The sequence below is a fragment of the Chiloscyllium punctatum genome, chromosome 26, assembly GCF_047496795.1.
Source record: "Chiloscyllium punctatum isolate Juve2018m chromosome 26, sChiPun1.3, whole genome shotgun sequence".
NCBI lineage: Eukaryota > Metazoa > Chordata > Chondrichthyes > Orectolobiformes > Hemiscylliidae > Chiloscyllium > Chiloscyllium punctatum.
This window is the reverse complement of record NC_092764.1, coordinates 13,836,042-13,858,250: the sequence shown is the minus strand read 5'-3', so window position 1 is coordinate 13,858,250 and position 22,209 is coordinate 13,836,042. Positions and strand designations below refer to the sequence as shown.

Below are 22,209 nucleotides of genomic sequence, written 5' to 3'. Positions count from 1 at the left end.
AATACATGGGATCAAAGGTAATTTGACAAACTAATTCCAAAACTGACTTAGAAATAGGAGGCAAAGGGTAATGGTGGAGGTGGTGTTTGTGATTGTGACCAACATTGTACCTCAGTGATCGGTGCTGGGACATTTACTCTTTGTTATGTACATTAATGTCAGGGATGGGAGTGTAGATGGTACAATCAGCATGTTTGCAGATAATTCAAAAATATATTGAGTTAGGCGATCAGCTATGATCACATTAAATGGTGGAGTACATCAAAGAGTTGAATAGCCTACTCCTGCTCCGATCTTTGAAGTTTCCAGTTTTTTTGCTGACTTGTGTTCACTTGCAGATTTATTACACCCCATAAGCCGATGGGCATTGACCATACAATTTTGATTCTTTCAGATTTAAAACAAAAGTGGATCAGATGCCATTCAATATTCCTCTGTCTCAAATACTGCTTAGTCAAAATCACCAATCTAATACCCAGGATTATTAGAATGACCACCGTACCAAAGATAGTCAGGCACTCTGTGCCTTTAGTAGCCACACAGGTTGATTACCAATATACCACTGCCTCCCCTTGTGCCAGTCACTGAACTAAATGTTCCAGGCCAATGCTCTGGGGAATTGGGTTCAAATCCCACCAGGGCAGATGGTGAAATTGGAATTCAGTAAGATCTGGAATAAAGAGCTGGGCCTTTGTAGTAAAAGCCATCTGTTTCACTTACACCTTTTAAGTTAAAAGGCTGGCATAGTCAGTGATGCCCACATCCAGTGTATGAATAAAAATTGTGTGTACAAAGCAAAGTTGGTCATTGCAGACAACCCTTTAAGCCAGTCAGGTATCTTGCCAAGTTTGGTTTATTGCTAATACATCCATATCTTACATTCACAGAAAAATAAATAAGAGAAAAATACATTGAAATGGCAAATGTACTGAAAAGTATATCCCACACCATGCACTCAGCTCTGAGATCTCTAGCTTGTGCTCTTAAATGCAATGTTTACAGGGCAAAGATGCAAGCAGCACATCCCCTAATGTTAAAATGTTGGTGGGAAGCCAATCTGGCAACACTGCACACAAAGAGCATGCCAACACATTCACATGCTCAGCAGAGGATAGCCACAATGACCAAACCACATTAAAGCAGGAAAAAGCCCACTAACGGTAGATGGATAGAAATAAAATGAGATTGAAATCCTATCAGAAGGGGGTTTGGAATTCTTCATTTCTTGCTTCCACTTTGGCAGAAGAAAATTAGTGTCGATGGGTTCCTATTTTCTATCAAGCGATGGGATTTAAAAAAAGAGAAGAAATCTGCCAAAATAGCACCTCAATCTGTTATTCAGAAGACTCTGCTGCCTTGTAGTGTCTTTGCCTTTCCACCCCCAGAACTCCCCTTGACCTGGTCATTAGAAATATCACTAAGCCACAGCACCATGGGACTGGGATGTGCACCTTTGCAGAGGGACATGGCCCTGAGGGAGGGAGAAGGACACCCATTTATTGCTCACAAAACAGAATTCCAAATTCATTTGCAAACTGAGCTGCAGGGAGATGGACACCTTATAACTGGCCTGCACCAACAGACGAAAACAGCTCTGTAGTGAATCTGTCATTTTCTATTCAGTCTGGTGCACTGCCCCATTGAAGTCAATAGGAATTGGATTTGCTATGGATACATTTCATGCCACTATTTTTTAACACCCCCAGCCTTTGGAAGAATTGGTTGTTGTTTTCAACTACTGATTGGTGGCCCACCAAAGCCATTCTGGATTTATCACCGGTGTAGCCCTATTCGAGGCAACTGGCCCTCGCTCAGTACACTCCCAATCCCATCAACCCATCTCCAACTTTGTTGGGTAGGCTTGGCAAATGGAGCCCACCTGCCCACTCTGACAATGCTTATTCATGAGAAGTGCTGCCCAGTTTTACAAGATTGGGCCATTGACTCTCCAACTGTTCACCACTGCCTGGTGTGAAACATGGAGCACAGATGCTGCAGATTTGATTCTGATACTGCCTTATGCTCATTTGCACATATCTCAACAAAACATCTGAATACAAAAATATTTCTGTTTGCTCTCAATGTTTCCAGGAGGGAAAATTATAACTTTACAGCATATTTCAAATATAAAAAATTAACCCTTTCCATCAGACAATACAAAAATAGTAAATAATCTGACATATGTGCAACTATGTACATTCCTTTCTGCACACATTCCATTGCCTATTTTCTATATAAAACAACTGATCGAAGGGGTAGGGATGTTTCAGCATCTACAATGATCTGTTCCTTGTCAGAATATTCACGTTATTGCAAACATGTCCTCTGCATCTTCACACCTTGTACTTTTGTCTTCCTCTTTCGCTGATCACACAAATATGCTTTGAAAGAAAAAAAGGTTTAAAGCGACACAGGCACAGTTTTGCTAATTAAAAAAAGTCAACATTAATCTTTTTGTTTATATTCACCATTACACTCAACTGTTTTAATGTTTTGGTGAACAGGTGTAACTAGAAAGAAAGACGTTGAGAAGTGTGGTCATTTTTGTGAAGGATGAGAGAATCAAATCAGTGCACAAACCCAACAAGCAGTAAAGTGACAATGGTTTCTAAAATAATGAAGGGTACAGATAGAGTTAATCAGTTTTTTCCGCTAGGATTGGGGATTGCGAGACTCAGGGGGCATATTTGTAAGGTGGGAGGAGGGAAACTGAAAAAAAGGGCAAATATTTTTTTGAAAAAAGTTTCGGGTGCGGAATGAAATTCCTGAGGACATGGTGGATGTGGGTACAATTACCTTTTAAAGACGTTTGGATGGAAACATGAATAGTAAAGGTTTAGAGGGACATGGGCCAGCAACAGGCAAGTTGGACTGGTTTAGTTTGGAATTATGTTCGGCATGTATCTACGCAAATGTCTTTTAAATATTGTAATTGTACCTGCATCCAACACTTCCTCAGGAAGTTCATTCCACACATGAACCACCCTCTGAAAACAAAAAATTGGCTTGTCATGTCTTTTTTGAATCTCTCCACTCACCTTAATCGTCCATCCTACAGAAAAGACAAATGCCGTTAACTCTATCTATACCTCTCATTGTTTCATAGATTGCCTTTCAACCTCCTATGCTCCAGTGAAAAAAGTCCCAACCGATCCAGTCTTTATAACACAAACCTTCCATACCTGGCAACACCCTAGTAAGTCTCTTCTGAACCCTCTCTGGCTTAATAATATCCTTCCTATAACTGGGCAACCAGAATGAAGCATGGTATTCCAGAAGTGGCCTCACCAATGTCCTGCACAATCTCAACATGACTTCCCAACACCTATCCTCAAGAGCAATGAAGGCAAGTGTCTGTATGTGATGCAAACTTTAAAAAAAAGAGTTATGTACCTGCATCACGAGGTCCCTCTCTTGCCGTTAATTGATAAGCCCTACCCTTGTTTTTCTTACCCATTTTTCACCACTACCTGAAAAATATCTCCGAGATACTTGCAGTACTATCTTCTGGGGGATAGGGTTACTGTCCAAATGAGACTTCTCTGAAGATTGTACCATTCAGCCTACCTTTTAAACCATATAAAGTAAAACAGAATCTTCTCAATTACAAATGATCTACTGGAAGGAGATAGGAAAACAAACTGTTGAATAATGATGGTGACTCATCTCAGTTAGACAGACTAGATCTAGATCAGCCTCAGCCACACACCATGTGTCACAGCGATAGCCCATTTCCTGTCTGAGTTGCTGCGATAACCTCCCACCCGCCAAGAGGCAGATTGAGGGAAAGGCAAATGAAAATCCACCATGCCTCAGAGTTGGAGCCAGAAAGCAGCAGCAATGATGTATTTTCTGCTGGATTGCAAGGATGGTCTTGGTTTCGCAAGCTGCTGCCTCAGTAAGAACTCCAGCTGACAGAAGCTGTCATTCCCAGCAGGTAGAGGGGGAGAAGAGGTGATGGGTGCAGAGCAGAGTAGGTCATGCCTTTTGAGTGACTGATTATCAGCAGCAGCAGCTAATGACTGTCAAAAAGAATTCTCGAAATTCATCTTCCCATCCAAGTTCAAGATTCTGGAGTGGGACTTATAGGAGAGACTGGGACTTTCTTCCCTGGAGTGTAGGAGGCTGAGGGATGACCTCAGTTAATAAAATCATGAGGGGCATGGATAGGGTGAATAGCTAATGACTTTTTCCCCAAGGGTAAGGGAGTGCAAAACTAGAGGGCATAGATTCAAGGTGAGGGTAGAAAGATTTAAAAGGAACCCAAGGGGAAACCTTTTCACACAGAGGGTGGTGCACGTATGGAAAGACCTGCCAGAGGAAATAGAAGAGGTGGGTAAAATGATAACACAAAACACATTTGCATTGGTACATGGATAGGAAAGTTTTAGACGGCTATGCGCCAAATGCTGGCCAAAAGCAATAGTTCAGTTCAGGAAACCAGGCTGGCATGATGAGTTAGCCAAAGGATGTGCTTCGTGCTGTATGACTATGTGACTTGTAGCTATATCCTGAATACTGCATGCTCCCGTTGGAGGAGTTTTGTGTCCCCTCCTCACATAAAACAGTGGACACCCAGCCCATCAGCTTCCCACACATACACCCAGAGGGTGGATAAACATTGAAATCAACAGCTCACCCAGAATTTGCAATTAAATTGTGTCAGGTCAACAGAGTTCTTTAAACGCTTAACCCGACTGCAAGATTTCCCTGTCCACCCCATAATTAATGGGAACGAGAGTGTAAAAAGCCCTCCCTGTTTTTTTTTGTTTGCAAAGTAGAAAGGAAGGAGTCACTATGTTCAGAGGCTGCCTCTTTGCAGATTAGGGGGTCACAACTCAGACAATAGTATCTCTCCTTCTTCCTCCCTCTAAAAAATTTAGAAACCAAAATGCTACCACCCTCGTCTCTCTCTCTCTCTCTGTCCCACACCCAATGCCAATCCCCCACCATGTGGGCAAGTCACCACTGCCTGTTGCCCCTCACTTGCCTGGTTCCAAGGGTACAAGGAAGCCTGCAATTCTGGGTAACCTCCACTGTGGAGTGCTGCTGCTACTGCAGTCAATCATGTTGACAACAGGTCCAGAAGATTGGACCTACTACTTCCTTTCACTGGGAATGGGTGGAGAGGTATTGACCTACTCTGCACTGATTTAGCCACCCACAGCGTGACACATCTGCAGTGCACACCTCTTCACAATCTGTCAGTCAGCTGCTAACTTTCCTTCAGGAGGCACCCTCCCCTTACCCCAGATGTTTCTACTCACAGATATAGCCAAGCTGCTGATTTACTGCATCATTGATTACAGTTTAACTGCAACATTATAAAAAGGGGATTACAGGTTAGGCAGGCTATTCAACTTCCCACATCGCCTGTATTCTGCCAAATGTTCAGCGAGGGTCAAGCACTAGGGACAACTTTCCAGCTCTTCCTGTGGGATCTTCAAGGTGTAACCGACAGGGTAGGCCAAGCCTCCATTTAACATCTCACCTGAGACACGATGGCCGACAGCGAATCACTCCCTGCGCTGCACTGGAGCTCCAACCCAGGGTTTGCTTAAGTCTCAGGAACGAGACATGAGCCCCACAGGAAGGAAGGGCCACTGGAAATGTTAACTCGGCTTTCTCCCCACAGATGCTACCAGACCTCCTTGTTTCAGCAATTTCCATTTTTGTTTCCGTTTCCAGCATCATCAGTTCTTTGGTTTTTTTTTTAATCCCCTCAACCCGCAAACAAGAGAGTCCCGCGTAGAACTCAAGCTACAAAAGAAGCTGTTTTTGCCAGCCAGTGTGTCTTTAATTTTAATCACTCTACCATTGCTTTCAAGGAAGGAATAGATATTGTTCAAGGGAACAAAGCGAATGGGTCGAAAGCAAGAACAGGGTATTGAGTTGGATGATTAGCCATGATTATCCTGCTGGTGGATGAAATAACAGTCATCAAGTCCCATTTATTTACATGTGCACAGTATACAGACTCTGACTGGTCAGCTCAGAGCCAGTCCCTACAGTGAGGAGAAGTCAGGAGACTCAGACTTCTATTTATATGTCAGCCAGGGCTCCCTGACTGTCCCACATACTCAATGAGATCCACCTGGCCAACCTCGTTTTGATCACCACAGCGGAGCAGGATTTTGAAGGGCCAAATGGCCTACTCTTGCTTCTAGCTAGTATGTTTCTACTGGTGATTAAGTCTTCAAATGCCTGGGTTATAATCTGTGAACACCATTTTCTCTCTCTAAATTCAACATATAAATGAGAAAAGGTGGAATAATTTTTTTGTTCATCACCAGATCATCCATGTCACTGGTTAAATAATTAACAAATTACAAGCACTACCTCCCAGGGGCAGTGCAGCAAGAAAATGAAGTTGGAAGAGGAAACTACTTCTCCTTTAGACAATGCCTTACAACCAGGCTCACCCATTCCAAAATATCCTAATGTGGGTTGGAATTGAATTTTGTTTGATTACCCTCCTGTGAAGGGATTTCATTTGTTGCCAATTTTGAATTGCACTGAACTGAGTCACTCATTCAACCATTTCAGAAGTTAGTTAAGAGTCAACCACATGGTTGAGAGTCTGGAGTCACAGGTGGGCCTGACCAGGTAACAGCAGATGCCCTTCCCTGGATAAAGGCTTTAGTGAAGCACAGCTTTTCACAATAGTTAATGGTATTGTCATATTCGACATCACTTTCAATTCTTGATAGAGATTAACCTACACCAACTGCTGTGATGGGATTTGAATGTGAGCGCCCAGAGCATTAGTCTGGGTCTTTATTTCAGTGATATTACCATGAGATTAGTGTGGTGCTGGAAAAGCAACACTGCCTCCCTCAGAAATATAGACATTGAATCTGAACAAGGAAACAAGTTTTTATTGGCCTGAGTGTCAAGAACCCAGAAGAGATCACACTCCATAAAAACCTGAAGAACTGAACATGTCGGAAATCTGAAACAAAAACCAAAGTTGCTGGAAAAGCTCAGCAGGTCTGTCAGCATCTGTGGAGAGAAATCAGTTAACTTTTTTAGTTCCAGTGACCCTTCTTCAGAACCGATGGTAGCTAGGAAAAGGTTGTTTTATTAAGTGTATAAGTTAGGTTGGGGAAGAGGATTAAGGAGTGACCGATGTGGAGAGAAGAACAGTTGAATAGATAAAGGAGTGAATAACGATCAGCATAGGAGATTGAATAGCTACTAATGGGGGTCAATGGGTTGTGTGGGGTTTGGGATAAGGACAAGGACATAGGAGGAGGTGCCTCAAGTCCCAGAATTGTTGGACCCAATATGGAGTCTAGAAGGCTGTAGAGTTCCACTCCAAATGGCTACCGCTATTGTACTGAGTGAGGAGAGGGGACAATGTGATGGGCATATCATTAGACTGTACACGAAAGGTAATGAGAGAGGGGAGCAGAACTGGATCATGCATTCGCAAGATCTAATAAAGCTGGGCAACACGAAACCTTTGAGTTAATGGATGAGGAATTGGAACAAGCCATTAATTACTGCACAAGTAAAGCAAATGTGAAAAAGAACCCTCATTACAATTTGTGTGGAAGCTTCAGAGTCTAAAAGGCATCATTTAAAAAATTCCATGTTGCAAATAAAACTTGTAGCAATGCATACTTACATTCAAGTCTCGGAAATACTCGTTGTAATCCAAGGCATATCCCACCACAAACTTATCTGGGATTTCAAATCCTACAACTGAAAAAACAAGGCATTAAATGTTAGCACCATAACCACTGGTAGCTGCAATGTCCCTAGATAAAACTTTGTTCAGTCCCTTTGATTGCAACCTTACTGAATGTTTCCTGTCTTCCAATTACAACCTCCAACCATTTGGTACATCGATTCAATCCATGAACTGGCCTCACTGGAATCAATGGTTAGGATGAGGCCATTCAGCTGATGAGGCCTTGTGCTAGTTCTTTGAAAGAGGACATCGGTTAATCCCATTCCCCAGAGTCCTGCTAACTGCTATATCCAATTTCTTTTGGAATATCACTATTGAATCAGCTTTTGCCATTCTTTCAGATACTAAAATCAAGAGTGTAAACTTGCTTAGGACAACTTTTCGCAGCCTCCCTTTGAGAGGACCATAGTTTTAGAGGCAGTGAAGTTACAATTATGGAAGCTCCTTCTGAATTCCTGATTGCAGGGAAATCTATTTGTCAGCTCCCCTTCCACAGTTCTACTAAATGAGGAGCGAAGCAAAAGCAACTTGAATTTATATAGCACCTTTGACAGAACTTCACAAGCTGCTGCAATTTACCCAGTACTCGGAAACACTGCCAGTGAAACCTACCTCCAGTGAATGAATAAAACACGAAACCTCACTGCAACAATAATTAACATCGGAGTCAACAAAACAGGCATTGCAAAAGATGTCCAAGTGTTTGGTGAAGGTGGCTTTTAAAAGGGTTATCTTAAGACTGGCAGAGATCTGGAGAGTTTTAGGAAAGAAATTCCAGGGATTACAGTCTGAATTGCTGGATTATTTCCCACTAACAAGCATTATGTGCATTTTGCAGCCTAAATCCAATAACTACATTTGGCTATTTTGGGATAACCCACACTCTGAACAAAGCTGAAGTGATAAACAGATCATTTGAATCCAGTATAATGATTTAAAATGTCACCTCTGCATCTCAACTATTCCAATGGTTCCTGACCATCCTCCCATAAACATGCACTCACCAAAAAACCCACAAACACCAAACATCCTAACACAAAGTCCTCTTCACCCATCATCACTGTTCTCTCTGACTGATACTGGCCCCTCGTCCAGCAATGACTATTTTAAACTTCACTTCAGATTTCAAATCCCACCCTTACCTTATCCCTTCTCACTGTTACATCTTTAATTGCATAACCTTCCCATTTCAGTCCTCCTCAAACACTGCCCTCTTGTGCATTCACAAGGTGGTGGTGGTGTCCTAATGGTGACGTCAATGGACTAGTAATCCAGAAATATGGGACTAATGCTCTGGAACACGAGTTCAAATCCCACTACAGCGACTGGTAGAATCATAGTTCAATTAATAAATCTGAAATAGAAAGTTAGCTTCAGCAATTGGGACTTTGAAGGTATCTATTGTCATTTAAAAGCCCATCTGATTCACATAGGTCCTTTTGGAAAGGTTATCTACTGTCTTTACCCTGTTTGGCCTACATGCAAGTTCAGATCCATAGGATTGCAGTTTCCTCTTAACTCTATGAAATGGCCTACCAAGCCACTCAGATTGAAATTAATTCAAGGTCAGTGATGTGCTTATATTCCAGAAAAGAATCAATTTTTAAAGTTCCAATTTCAACGGCTCAACCATTGGTAGCTGTGACTGAGCAGTGAGGACCCAAGCTCTCAAGTTCTGTCCCTATGCCTCTCAGATTCTCTTCCCCTTTAAGAGTGCCTTAAAACCTAACTTATTCTTAAAGCCTTGATCATCTACGTAAATATCCTTTGTGCTTTGGGTTCAACGTCGGTTTGAGAGTGCTGCTGTACAGCATACATTTTACAACACTGAAAAAGGTACAACAAAATGCAAAATATTGTGCTTAGTTTGTACCGCTCAACACCAAGCACAAAGATTGAGAATCCATTGGGATCTCTCGGATATAAAATTGGAGACTTTTGTCCCAAAATTTCTCTCTCAAAAAAATTTTTGATATTGCAACAGCAGGCTGTTTTACAGCCTCTAGTCACTGGGTGTAACTGCTAACTCCCAATCAGGAGATTAGAGCTGGGGCTCAATCTTCTTTCTTGGACATTCATCAAGTAAACGGAGTGCAGTACTTACAATCTGGTCTATATCCTGAACTTCGAGGGGTCCTTTTCAACAACAAGCTGCAAGTCGATTCAAAAGAGAAACAAAGTCATTTAACATGGGCCCATTCAGCAGCACCTTCATAAGCCAGGACCCTTACTGCCTAGATGATCACAGTTTTTGATCATCTAGGCAGTGGTTTTCCAAGGTCCATTCCAAGCCAAACATTATCCCAAACTGGAACTTAATCACTGTCTCTTTATAGTCAGTGGGTCAAAATCTGGGTACTCCCTTACTGACAGCACCCAAAGGACTGTAGTGGTTTAAGGCCGTGGCTCATGACCATTTTCACTGGGGTAATTAGGGATAGGCAATAAATTCTGGCCTGACCACAGCATCCCATGAATGAAAACAAAACAAAATAAAATTAATATAGTGACTTCCTAAACCAGCACAGTGAAAAACTGGTCATGTACCATGAAGGGAATGGGGTATAGGGCAGAATATTCAAGGTCACTACATTAAATTGTAATGGAATGTACAATCACAGTGGACTCCTTGATCCAACAATGCATCACAACCTGTTAGTTCAGCTCATGTGGTTATGTGCATTTTTGAATGTAAATTGACATTCTACTTCAGAGATGCAAGTATCTGCCTTAAATTGACATACCGTATTGTCAAATGTTGTCATCGCTAATGAGATAAAAAGGGGGAAAAGAAAACCCTCATTTCTGATAAGCCTTTGAAGAATTTGGGGCATCCCAACATTTAACACAACGTAGAAGTTTCTCATTAGCTCTAATGTAGGAAATCCAGGAACAAGGATCTGTAGTAGTCCATTTCAGACTGAGCTGAGTAGAAATGTCTTCACCCAGAGAGTGGTGAGCCTGTGGAATTCTCTGCTACAGAAACAGTCAGTCAGTCAAGGTCAAAACAAAGGGTATGGAGGAGAAAGTGGGAACAGGGCACCGAGCTGGATGATCAAATCAAGATCACAGACCCAGAGGACCCTATTTTCTAGGTTTCCACATAAATGCAGCAGTCAATTTTTTTCTCAGCAAATTCCCACAAACAGGAAGTGTGAATGATCAGATAATGACCAAAAAAGTTTTTAAATCGACCTGTAGGGACACTAGTACTGCACCACAGACTATTGATAATCTGTTTTATAGTGCTGTTGATTGAAGGACAGCTATTGAAAGGACACTGGGAAGCACTCCTCTGCTCCTCTTCAAAATAGAGCTATAGGATATTTTAGATTCACCTAAGAGTGCAGCAGATTCTCAAAATATAGTACTCCCTCACTGCTGGACAAGAGAGTTATAAAGACAGTGTCATACAGCGAGATACAGACCCTTGGGTCCAACTTGTCAGTGCCAACCAGATATTCCAATCTGACCTTGTCCCATTTGCCAGCTTTTGTCCCATCTCTCTCTCTAATCCCTTGTGTTCACGTACTCATCCAGATGTTTTTTTTTAATGTTTAACTGTACCCGCGTCCACTTCCTCTGGCAGCTCGATTCATCACTCATCATCACCCCCTAGTCACCCAAAGGTCAGAGTTGGATGTTGTACAGGGGCCAAAGTGCCAACTGGCCTACAGAAGTGCACTCTACCTTGCTACTTTGACCATTTGTGGCTTGTATTTTTCTAGGAGTGCGAGAAGTTTCCTCATAGTTCTCCCAGTTTCGACAATGTCCTGGAGAGGGAAGCAACACGAGGCACTGAATTATAACCAGGTAACGGAATTCAAGGAGTTAAATGCGGTGGGGCGGCGGGATGGAAGAAAATTAAAAGTACTACGTAAAACTAACATTACTGGCAATAAATAGCAGTACATTATACTCAGATCAATCACCTTTCCACAATGATAAACTAGCAATATCCCTAGCATCCCTGCAATCCCTCCATTTAACTGTATGGGTGTCACTGTTGGCTTAATAGTTCTGACCCTGGGGTCTGATGGGGTCAGTCTCCTACTTCTCCAGTCAACTGTAAAACACAATGTTAGTTTTTGCTTGAAAGACCCTAAATTAATAATCCATACATTATTTCAAACAACTATTATGTTTTGTATTCTGCTTGAAACAAATAGTTAATTGCAAAACGCAAGACTGTTTAGTCCTGGTTGTGACGAATGTTAATTTTAAATAAAGAAAGCGGTGATGATAAGAATAATTAAAATAAGTTTAAAAACTGACCACGCAGTGTCTAACCAAGCCAAAGACAGAATTATTGGAGGCAGTTCAGAAAATGTTCACAAGGATGATCTCTGGTATAGAGGGATTGTCTTTGAGCAATGTCTAAACAGGCTGGGACTCCACTCACTGGGAGCTTAGAAGATGGAGAGGTGATCTCATTGAAAAATAGGATTCTTAAGGGGCTTGACAGGGTAAATATGCAGAGGTTGTTTCCCTTTTTGGGAGAGTCTAGGATTAGAGGGCATAGTCTCAGAATAAAGGAGTACCAATTTAAAGACAAAGAAGAAGGAATTTCTTCTAAGGGTTGAGAATCTTTAGAACCCCTTGCCACAGAGAGCTTAGCCCTAAGTATATTTAAAGATGAGACAGATAGATCTTTGATTAGTCAGGGAATAAAGGGTTACAGGCAAAAAGGCAGGAAAGTGGATGTGAGGAATGTCAGATGAGGAATGATCCCATTAAATGGCACAGCAGGTTTGAGGGCCCAAATGACTTACTCCTGCCTCCTTATAGTTCAATTGTCTGGAAGGCTGGTTTTCTCTCCCAGATCTCCACGTCTTTGAGCTTTAATACCCAGCAATAAAATGAAATTGGAAAAACATTAGTTCACCATTAACTCAAATTTAGCTGCACATTTTGCAGGTTTGGGGAGGGAACCCCAGGGCTGAGGGCCTGAGAAACTATAGGGATTGCCTCTAATGAGAATGAGCAAGAGATTGAAGTTGGGTGAGCTCAGACATTAATCACAGAATTGTTACAGTGCAAAAGGAGGCCATTCAGCCCAATACCCACTGGCTCGGTGGGTATTTTGACTTGGTGCCAATCATCCACTTTGACCCAATAACAAGTTCACAGAGAAACAAATCATCCAATGCCCTCTTGAATGCTTTAACTGAACTCGCAGAGTGCAGAGAATGCTGGAACATTTAAGGAGGAGGGTTTTTTTTTAATTAGTAATGGGTTGAAGGGTTATGGAGAGCAGGCAGGAAAGTGGATTTGAGGCAAAGATGAGACCAGCCGTGGTCGTATCAAATGATGGAGCAGGCTTAAGGGTTTGATTGCCCTACTCCTAGCTCTGATGAAGCTGCTTTCACCCACAATTCACAACAGTGCATTCTAATCCTGAACCACTGTGAAAGTGCTCTTCTACCTCCCACTGGCTTCTTTTGCAAAAGACTTTAAATTTGTCCCCTCTGGTTCTCGATCCTTACATAAGCAGGAACAGTTTCTGCCTAAGTTCTCTGTCCAGACCCCTATTGTGAGATTTAAAATAGTTTACCGAAATAGTAAGGGGATTAGAAATTAAAGACTCATTTTTTAAAATTGATAGCACATGAAAGTCTATTTTCATAACAAACCAGGAGACCCATTGCATTTTAGAAGTCATATGCCAGACATTAGGAAATGAGAACATAACTGACTTACCTCAACTATTAGAACATTCTAGATCATGTAGCAATAGACGGGGAAGAAAAAAAAGAGATTAAAAGAATTTGATTTCAAATCAACTTTATAGTAAATGATCTGTAATCAACTTGTACATTGTTAGAAGATCTAGTTAGAAGAGTGCGATAGTTTTGGCTTTAGCTTAGTTGACTCCAACCAAATCCAGTCTTAATTGATCAATCTTTTCAGTCCCTCTACCTCTTCTCTTCTTTAACATAAAATGACTGTTGTCAAGGCTGCTTCCCACAATATTGATTTATAACATCCAATCAAAAAATCTCTTTTCTCAAGTTTTGAGAAGATTTGTAGATCAGGTTCAGGTTCTGGATGTAAGTTTGCTGGCTGAGCTGCTACCTTCCAGCTCAGTGAGCAAACTTACATCCAGACATTGCCCCCCCCCCCCCCACCCCTTCAACAACCCCAAAACTGCTCACAATATTCCACATGCAGTCTGACCAGAGCCTTACAATAATCTCTGCTTGCATATTCTAGCCTTCTTGAAGCCTTCACACTTTCCCATATTGAATTTGATCTGTCACTTCTTTGCCCACTCCTCTGAAGTGTCCAAGTCTTTCTGTAGTCTCCCCATTTCTTCAATACCACTTATCCCTCCAACCTTTCTGTCATTGTTGCGAAGTTTGCCAATGCCCTCAGTTCCTTTATCTAGATTGTTAATGTGCCATGTGAATTGTTGTAATCCCAACACTGACCCCTACAGAACTCCACTAGTAACTGGCTGCCATTGTGAAACAGACCTCTTATGCTCACTCTCAGCCTTCAACCAATCAGCCAATCTTCTCTTCATGCTAGTACCTTTCCCCAACACATTGGTCTCTTATTCAGCAGCCTCTTGTGTGGCACCTTGTCAAAGTCTTTTGGAAATCTAATTGGATGACGTCCACTGGCTCTCCTTAGTTTAAGTTACTCATTATCTCCTCAAAAGAATTCTAACAGATTTGTCAGGCACAACCTCAGCCTTATTTTACTATGCACTTCCAAGCACACTCTAATCTCATCGTTAATAATGGATTCCAAAATCTTACCAACAACTAAGGTCAGTCTAAGCCCTTCAGTTTAAGGTCTTTCTAATTCCTCCCTTCTTAGACAGGGGTTTTACATGAGCTATTCCCAGTGCTCCAGGACCCTCCCTGACTCGTGTTTCCTGTAAGATCACCACCAATGCCTCCACAATCTCTTCAGCCATCTCCTTCAGAACTCTGGGGTGTAGTCCATCTGATCATTTAAGGGCGTGGAATGCACTGCCTGCAACAGTAGTAGACTTCCCTACTTTAAGGGCATTTAAGTGGTCATTGGATAAACATATGGATGAAAATGGAATAGCGTAGGATAGATGGGCTTCAGAGTGGTTCCACAGGTCAGTGCAACGTTGAGGGCCGAAGGGCTTGTACTGTACTGTAATGTTTTATGTTCTATGGTCAGACTGATTTCTTTATCTTCAGCTTCCCAGCATCATCATCTTAGTAACAGCCACTACACTCACCTGTGCCCATTGAGTCTCAAGTTCTGGTACACTGCTGGTATCTTCCATTGTGAAGATCGATGCAAAGTACCTATTCAGCTATTCTATCATTTCTTTGTTACCCATTACTATCTCTCCAGTCTCACTTTCTAACAGTCCAATATCACTGTTGCCTCTTACCTTTAAAAAAAAAGTCTTGCAATCTTTAATATTTCTAGCTAGCTTACCCTCTTATTTAATCATCTCTCCCTCATTTCCTTTAAATTATCCTCTGCTGGTTTTTAAAGGATTTACAATCCTTTGGCTTTGCACTAATCTTGGTCATATTGTATGTTTTTTCTCTTATGCTGTCCCCGACTTCTCTGGTCAGCCATAGTTACCTCCTCCTCCCTTAATACATAGCTTCTTCCTGCTGTGCCTCCGATATTACCCTCAAACTCCTGCCATTGCTGCTCCACCATCTTCCCTGCTAGTGTCCTCTTCCAATCAACTTTGGCCAGCTCCTCCCTCAAGTCTTAGTAGTTACCTTTACTAAATTTTAATATTATATCCGATTCCAGCTGTTCCCTCCCAAGCTGCAGTGTGAATTCTATCATGTTATGGTTCCTGTTCCCTTAGGGTTCCTTCACCTTAAGCTCACTGGTCAACTCTGCCTCATTATACATCACCCAATCCAGAACTGTCAGTTCCTTAGTATGCTCCACAACAAGCTGCCCCAAAAACATTTGATAAGCCACAAATCCCTGTCCTCAGGATCAACATGATTCCCAGTTCATTTGCATCTTGAAGCTCTCACGTGATTATTGTAATAGAAAAGGCATTTAAGAAAGGCACTCTTGATTTATTTTTGTCTCCACATGATGCTAGGAGGCCTGTGTACAACTCCCAGCAGGAGCTTTTGAACTTTGTAGTTCCTCAACTCTACCTACACAGTTTCTGCCTTCTGACCAAATGTCACTTCTTGCTATCAATTTCACTTTATTTCTTACTAACAAGGCAACCCACCACTTCTACCCATCTGCCTCTTTTTTCAATAGGACATATATCCTTAGATATCAAGTTCCCATCCCAGATCCTCTTGCAGCCACGTGATATCTACAACATCCTGTCATTCCTATACATTCTGTACTCTGATCTATTCCTTGTTCTGGAAACTTGAACCACTGCTGAACCTTCCCCAGCTTTCAAGTTTTTCTATAATTTTCCATCAACTGAACACCCCCACCATTATTGTTGAAGTCTCTACCCATAGCTCTTGTTATGCAATTCACCACGACTCTGGTCCCACCATGATTCAGGTGGAGCCCATCCCATTGGAAGAGCTCCTTCCTTCCCAGTACTGGCACAAATGTCCCAAGAAATGGAACCCATTTCTCCCACAAACTTTGAGCCACTCTTTAATCTGGTTGACCCTGTGCAAATTTTCTCATGGTAAAAGGTAGTAATCTGGAGAGTATAACCTTGTTGGTTCTGACTTTTAAATTTATCCCCTAGCTGGACCTCTTTCCTCTTGCTACCTATATTGTTGGTATGGACCATGACAACTGAATCTTTCCCCCAACTCTAAGTTCGTCTGCAGCCCAGATGAGATATCCTGAACACAGGCACCAAGCAGGCAACAGAGTCTTTGGAACACTCTATCTTGGCTACAGAGAACAGTGTCTATTCCCTTGATTATACTATCCTCAATTACAATTACATTTCTCTTTTCTCACCCCTCTTGAATGGCTTCCTGTATCATGGTTCCATGGTCAGTTTGTTTATTATCATCCTGACTCTCAGCCACAGAAGAAACAAGAATCTCAAACCTGTTAGTCAAGCTCAAGCTTAGAGGCTTCTTCAGCTCTACCTCCTGGATCCCACTACCTGCCTTGCTCATAGTCACACCAAATTTGAGGTAGTTAATCTGAAGGATGTGAATGCCTCTTGAAACAGCATCCAGGTAACTCTTCTTCCCCCCCCCCCCCCCCCCCCCTGATGTGTCAGTGTTCAAAGTTCAGACTCCAGATCATCAACTCTGATGAGGCATTCCTCAAACAACCAACACCTGCTACAGGCGTAGTAATTACAAACCATAATGGGTGCCACCACCAATCACATCATACAGGTAAAACACATCATCTGGCCCTGCATCTCTATTTTATTTCCTCAGCTCTTAATTTGAGTTTTAAAAGTTTCCTACTGGCCTTTTAGTTCGTAACCAGTCAATATTTCCATTATCTTTCCTTCAACCTGAAAGTAACCTTTAATTGTCAAATTAATAGCCATTACCAATGATCTTACAGTCTTCCTGTGACATAACTATTTCTCTCTCATGGTGGGTCCCAATTTATTCTGGAAAAACTTTACAACAATGAACCAAAAAAGAGCAAGCAAAAAGCAAATCTCCCGCTTGGCACTGAATCCCATTGCAATATTGGTGGGTAAGTTAGTAGATTAGATATCCATTTTGTTGGGAGAGGGGGGCCGCAGGATAGCAGAGTCATCTGAAGCCCGATAAGGAGACCACCCATCCCCCGCATCCTCCACAGAAACGTGCCCAGCACCGTCAAATGGCAGGGTGAGAAACTGAAGGACATTGTGATGCCAAGCAGAACAACTCCAAGGGTACAGGCAGCCCAAGTGTGCTTCCTCACCCTCACCAGTTGAGGTCTTCCTAGCAGGTTGTAAGCTATCATCTGCCCCACTTACCAGAGTGCTCCCAACCTCTGAGGCACCCTCATGCTCTTGCTGCAGCCCCAGCAATGCCCTTCGCCAGAGGTGCTGCTGAGCTGTCATTCCTCTGATCGAGTGGCAGCTCTTGGTGTTGAACTACCATTCTTAATAAGGGTAGCCACTCCAGCAGCAGATCACCGAATTTGCTGCTGCCCATAATCTATGGCCGCAGTTCCACTGGCCAAAGTCACTCCATGTACCATATTCAATCCCAGTCCTGGCACCTCAAACATTTGGGCCAGGAAGTGAAGGTGGTCATGAATAATTAATTAAATGCTTGTTTAAAAATTACAGGAGGCATGAAATTTAATGAAACATTGCCAGGAATGAAGGGCTTGAGTTATAAGGAGAGGCTGTATAGGCTGGGACATTTTTGCCCCCACTGGAGCTTCAGAGGTTAATGGGTGACCTTATAGAGGTTTAAAAGATCATGTGGGGTATAGATAAAGTGAATGGCAGGTGCCTTTTCCCTAGGGTGGGGGATTTCAAGACTAGGGGCATAATGTTAGGGTGAGGGGCAGAAAGATTTGAAAAAGATAGGAGGGCAACATTTTTAAAATAAAACAGTGATGTGGAATGAACTTCTAGAGGAAGTGACAGATGTTTAAAAGACATTCGGGTAAGGATATTGGAAGGTTATGCGCTAAGTGCAGGCAAGTAGGACTAGTTTAGTTTGGGATTATAGTTGGCAATGGTCCAAAGGGTCTGTTTTTGTGCTGTATAACACTATCAAAATTGAGAATTAAAATGTTCAGTCACCCTGACGCACACTGCTTTATTCAAATGAATAGAAGAAAAAAAAAGCAAGGCTCAAAAAGTAGAACCAGAAGCCAAAATTCACCTGAGTCCAGCTGGGCTGGTCAGCTATAAAAAGGTTCTGAAATCCCTGGAGGTGAGTGGAGGGCAAGTACACAATACTAGAATCAAAGGGATAAAGTAGAGGAGGAGCTACCAGGCTGGGGAACTTAACAAAAGCAATGTCAGACATCATGATCGAAGGATTGTGAAGAAAAGGTGTAAATATAATTTTTTTGGTGTTTGGATTTTAAATTAGTGGCATATGGGTGTCGATTACTTCTATGAAGCATTTTCTTTTCAACAAAAACACAAGGTCAGACAAACCATCTGGAACAGCATCAGACAACAGGTGACTGCAAAACCCTGGATCAATAATAGAACAAGATGTTTATACTAAGGACAGTTCATGGAAACATCCAAGACCATTAATTTTCTCCGCCTCCACAGTTCACAAAAATCTAGGAGCAGCATTTTTTAAAAAAAAAAGTCAATCCAGCAGATAGATTCTTCACAAGCAAAGGGGTGGAAGGATAACGGGTAGGAATATAGAGTAACCAGATAAACCACATTTGGCAGAGACAGTTCAAGGGGCTGTGCCACATACTCACACTCATTTGTATGTTTGGCTGTTGAAAGTTGAAAACAATAGCATTATCTGCTTGATGGTGAGTGGTATTTTGCTGGGTGCTACTCTGGAATTCCCAGCATGTCGTGCCATGCACAAGTGTGCACATGCACACTCTATACACTTAAATATAGTTAAATTGTTATGGCACCAGAGAGTATTATACTAACCTTTCCAGCCAACATGCACAGGTCGTCCCCTCCAATAACTTTCACCTCCTCTACTGTCTGGTCATTCTTTACAAAAGATAGAGAAAAGGGTGTAGTAATTTTGCAGGAGTAACAGATGGAAGATCAATACACACAAAGCATTCACTTGGACATCACCAGGAATTAACTCAGTTCCTAATTATAAGTTATTGAAACCTACTGTGGATTTGATCCATTGTGGGCTTTCCTGTTTGTGTTTACATTGCAATTTCACTATTCACTGCTTTGTTGCACTTCACATTTCTACATTTCATACAGACACTTGCTGCTGGAGTCCCTCCGGTTTGGTGGGAAAGGATCACAATTATGAAGGAAGCTTGGTGTGCGATCATTTAATCAACTGAGAATTGGACCATTATTAATCCTCTGCTATGCATCAATGCTTGAGGGGCCAGCTGTGCGCATCCCACTGCCAGCAACCCCTTGTTATCTCTTTCCTCCTCACTACATCCCACCCCACTCCCCCTCCAACCCCCTCTCCCTCCCACAAAGCTGTAACCCCAGCAAGGCCCCAATTCAATCCCAGCCTAATGATTCAGGAGATTGTGCTAAAAAGGAACTGTTAGAGGTAATATGATGGGCTTTAAATGCCTTTAGGCTAGTAGTAAGGGAAATGAAAGAGGGATTACATATCCAAGCGATGAATGTTATTCACATGTCACCTTTTGCTGTTAAAAGTACCTGTGTCGCTTGGATCCAGCACTGACGTGAGCTCCGTTCTGCCAGACTTCATGGTTGCACAGCCTTCCAATATTCAAGGTCTAGGCTTATATATGAAGGGTTCTGGAGGGTGCTGACTCTGGCAGGAGTGGGATGTCGAGGTTATTAGAAGTGAATTTGGATGGGGTGGGTGATAGAAATCACAAAACCAAACCAACCCACCCACTTCTGGTGTCAACGGAGGGTGACCACCCAAACTGCTCCCCAGGAGGTAGATTGCTCATTTATCCATTTCAATGAGGGTGCGTGCCTCAAACTTCAGCTCCATTATGAATTTAACCCTAAGCAGAGAGACATCCCAACACTCGGAAAACCCAGCATTTAAGAGAGAGGTAAAGAATGCTGGAGAGAAATTTAATGTGTGGCACTTGTAAGCATATGAATCCTCAGTCCATAAATTAATCTGTTTTCCTTCCCATATTAGGAATGTCACCTCAGCGACCACCCCAATCCCTCCACAACATCCCAGTGTTTCTGAATTCTGGGTGCATCCACGAAGCTTAAAAACTAACATGCAGCTAACTCTGTCCACAACTAAATTCCCAAGCAGTAAGCAATAAACCAGTTCTTGGAGTGCAGCAGACCCCACACAAAAAAGCCACGCCCGTCCATTACAATGGTATCCTGCTTTGAAAAAAAAATGCCATAGCACCAATACCTATCCCGACATGAATCCCACCTATTCCCAATCAGCTTTTCCCCCACCAACTTGAAAATCCCACTTTAATCATCAGAATTGACAATACAAACCAACTCAGTTCCTGCCCCCGAAATCATAACATATTGGTTCTGTCTCCAGCTCACTTCACTACATTATTTTGTCCTCTGACTGCAATACGTAACCCAAACAGACCATTTGGGCCATCTTCTACAGCTGACAAGGACATACTTACACAGTAGCTTTTCAATCTGATGAAGTCAATGGTCATTGGCAGCGACTCGTCCTGGTTTCTATTTAGAGCCTTTATGTAGTCCAAAAGGTCTGCAAAGAACTTGTAACCTCCCTTCAGTACGCAAAGGACAACAATGTGATCACCTCCCATCTGCTTCATTATATCTCTGGCCATGCGTTCTGTCCTGAGAAAGCAAATAATACCTACTGCATCATCCGAATCCAGAATGAAACCTTAGGAAAGTCATGGCACAGAAAGACGCCATTCAATCAGTCATCTTTGCGCAGACTGCTGGAATCCTGGAGCTGCTTTGTTGCACGTCTCCAAACTATAACATTAATAGGCCAAGGCAAAAGTTTGATTTTCAGTTCTAATGTCACGCAGTTAATAAATCTCCATCACCACCTGTGCTCTCTGTACACTGGTGGTTAACTTTAACAAAAGTACAAACCTCAACTTTTATGCATTTCAAGACATCCGGCACTTCCTCCCCTGTAATATGGAGATTTTAAGATGTCACCATTTATTTCCCCACATTCTATATCTTCTATATCATTTTCCACAATAAACACGGATGCAAAATACTCATAGTGTCTCCTACATCTCCTGCAGTTCCATACAAAGACAGCCTTGCTGATCTTTGAGGAGCCCTAATGTCTCCATAGTTACCCTTTTGTCTTAAATGCATTTGAAAAACCTCTTTGGAGTCTGCTTATCTCTGTTTGCCAAAGCCAACTCATGTCCCCTTTTTGTCCTCCTGATTTCCATCAAAGTATCCAACTACTGCCTTTATACTCTAAGGATTCACCCAATCTATCTTGCCTACACCTGACATAGGCTTCCATCATTTTCTTAAACAAACCTTCAATTTTTCAAAGTTTGGGAGAAGATTTGTAGCTCGGGTGCTCATTGTTGTGGTTCTGTTCGCCGAGCTGGGAATTTGTGTTGCAGATTAGATTAGATTAGATTAGATTACTTACAGTGTGGAAACAGGCCCTTCGGCCCAACAAGTCCACACCGCCCCGCCGAAGCGTAACCCACCCATACCCCTACATCTACGTTTACCCCTTACCTAACACTATGGGCAATTTAGCATGGCCAATTCACCTGGCCTGCACATCTTTGGACTGTGGGAGGAAACCGGAGCACCCGGAGGAAGCCCACGCAGACACAGGGAGAACGTGCAAACTCCACACAGTCAGTCGCCTGAGGCGGGAATTGAACCCGGGTCTCAGGCGCTGTGAGGCAGCAGTGCTAACCACTGTGCCACCGTGCCGCCCACAGAAGAATGAGGGAGGGTTTAGATTACTTAGTGTGGAAACAGGCCCTTCGGCCAACAGGTCCACACCGCC

The 22,209-nt window shown here is 42.4% G+C and overlaps 1 protein-coding gene across 1 annotated transcript in view; it reads right to left on the bottom strand.

Annotated features, from left to right (window-relative positions):
• Positions 1-844: 844 nt before the first annotated feature.
• hprt1l (hypoxanthine phosphoribosyltransferase 1, like) overlaps positions 845-22,209 on the bottom strand; it is a 44,300-nt gene continuing 22,935 nt past the window's right edge. Inside the window, exons 3-9 of the mRNA XM_072595850.1 lie at positions 20,858-21,041; positions 19,206-19,271; positions 13,397-13,414; positions 11,387-11,469; positions 9,801-9,847; positions 7,631-7,707; positions 845-2,381 (exon numbers count right to left, since the gene is read on the bottom strand). Of these exons, the coding sequence (XP_072451951.1) occupies positions 2,334-2,381; positions 7,631-7,707; positions 9,801-9,847; positions 11,387-11,469; positions 13,397-13,414; positions 19,206-19,271; positions 20,858-21,041 (523 nt within the window). The 3' untranslated portion in view covers positions 845-2,333. The remainder of the gene's footprint in view (positions 2,382-7,630; positions 7,708-9,800; positions 9,848-11,386; positions 11,470-13,396; positions 13,415-19,205; positions 19,272-20,857; positions 21,042-22,209) is intronic.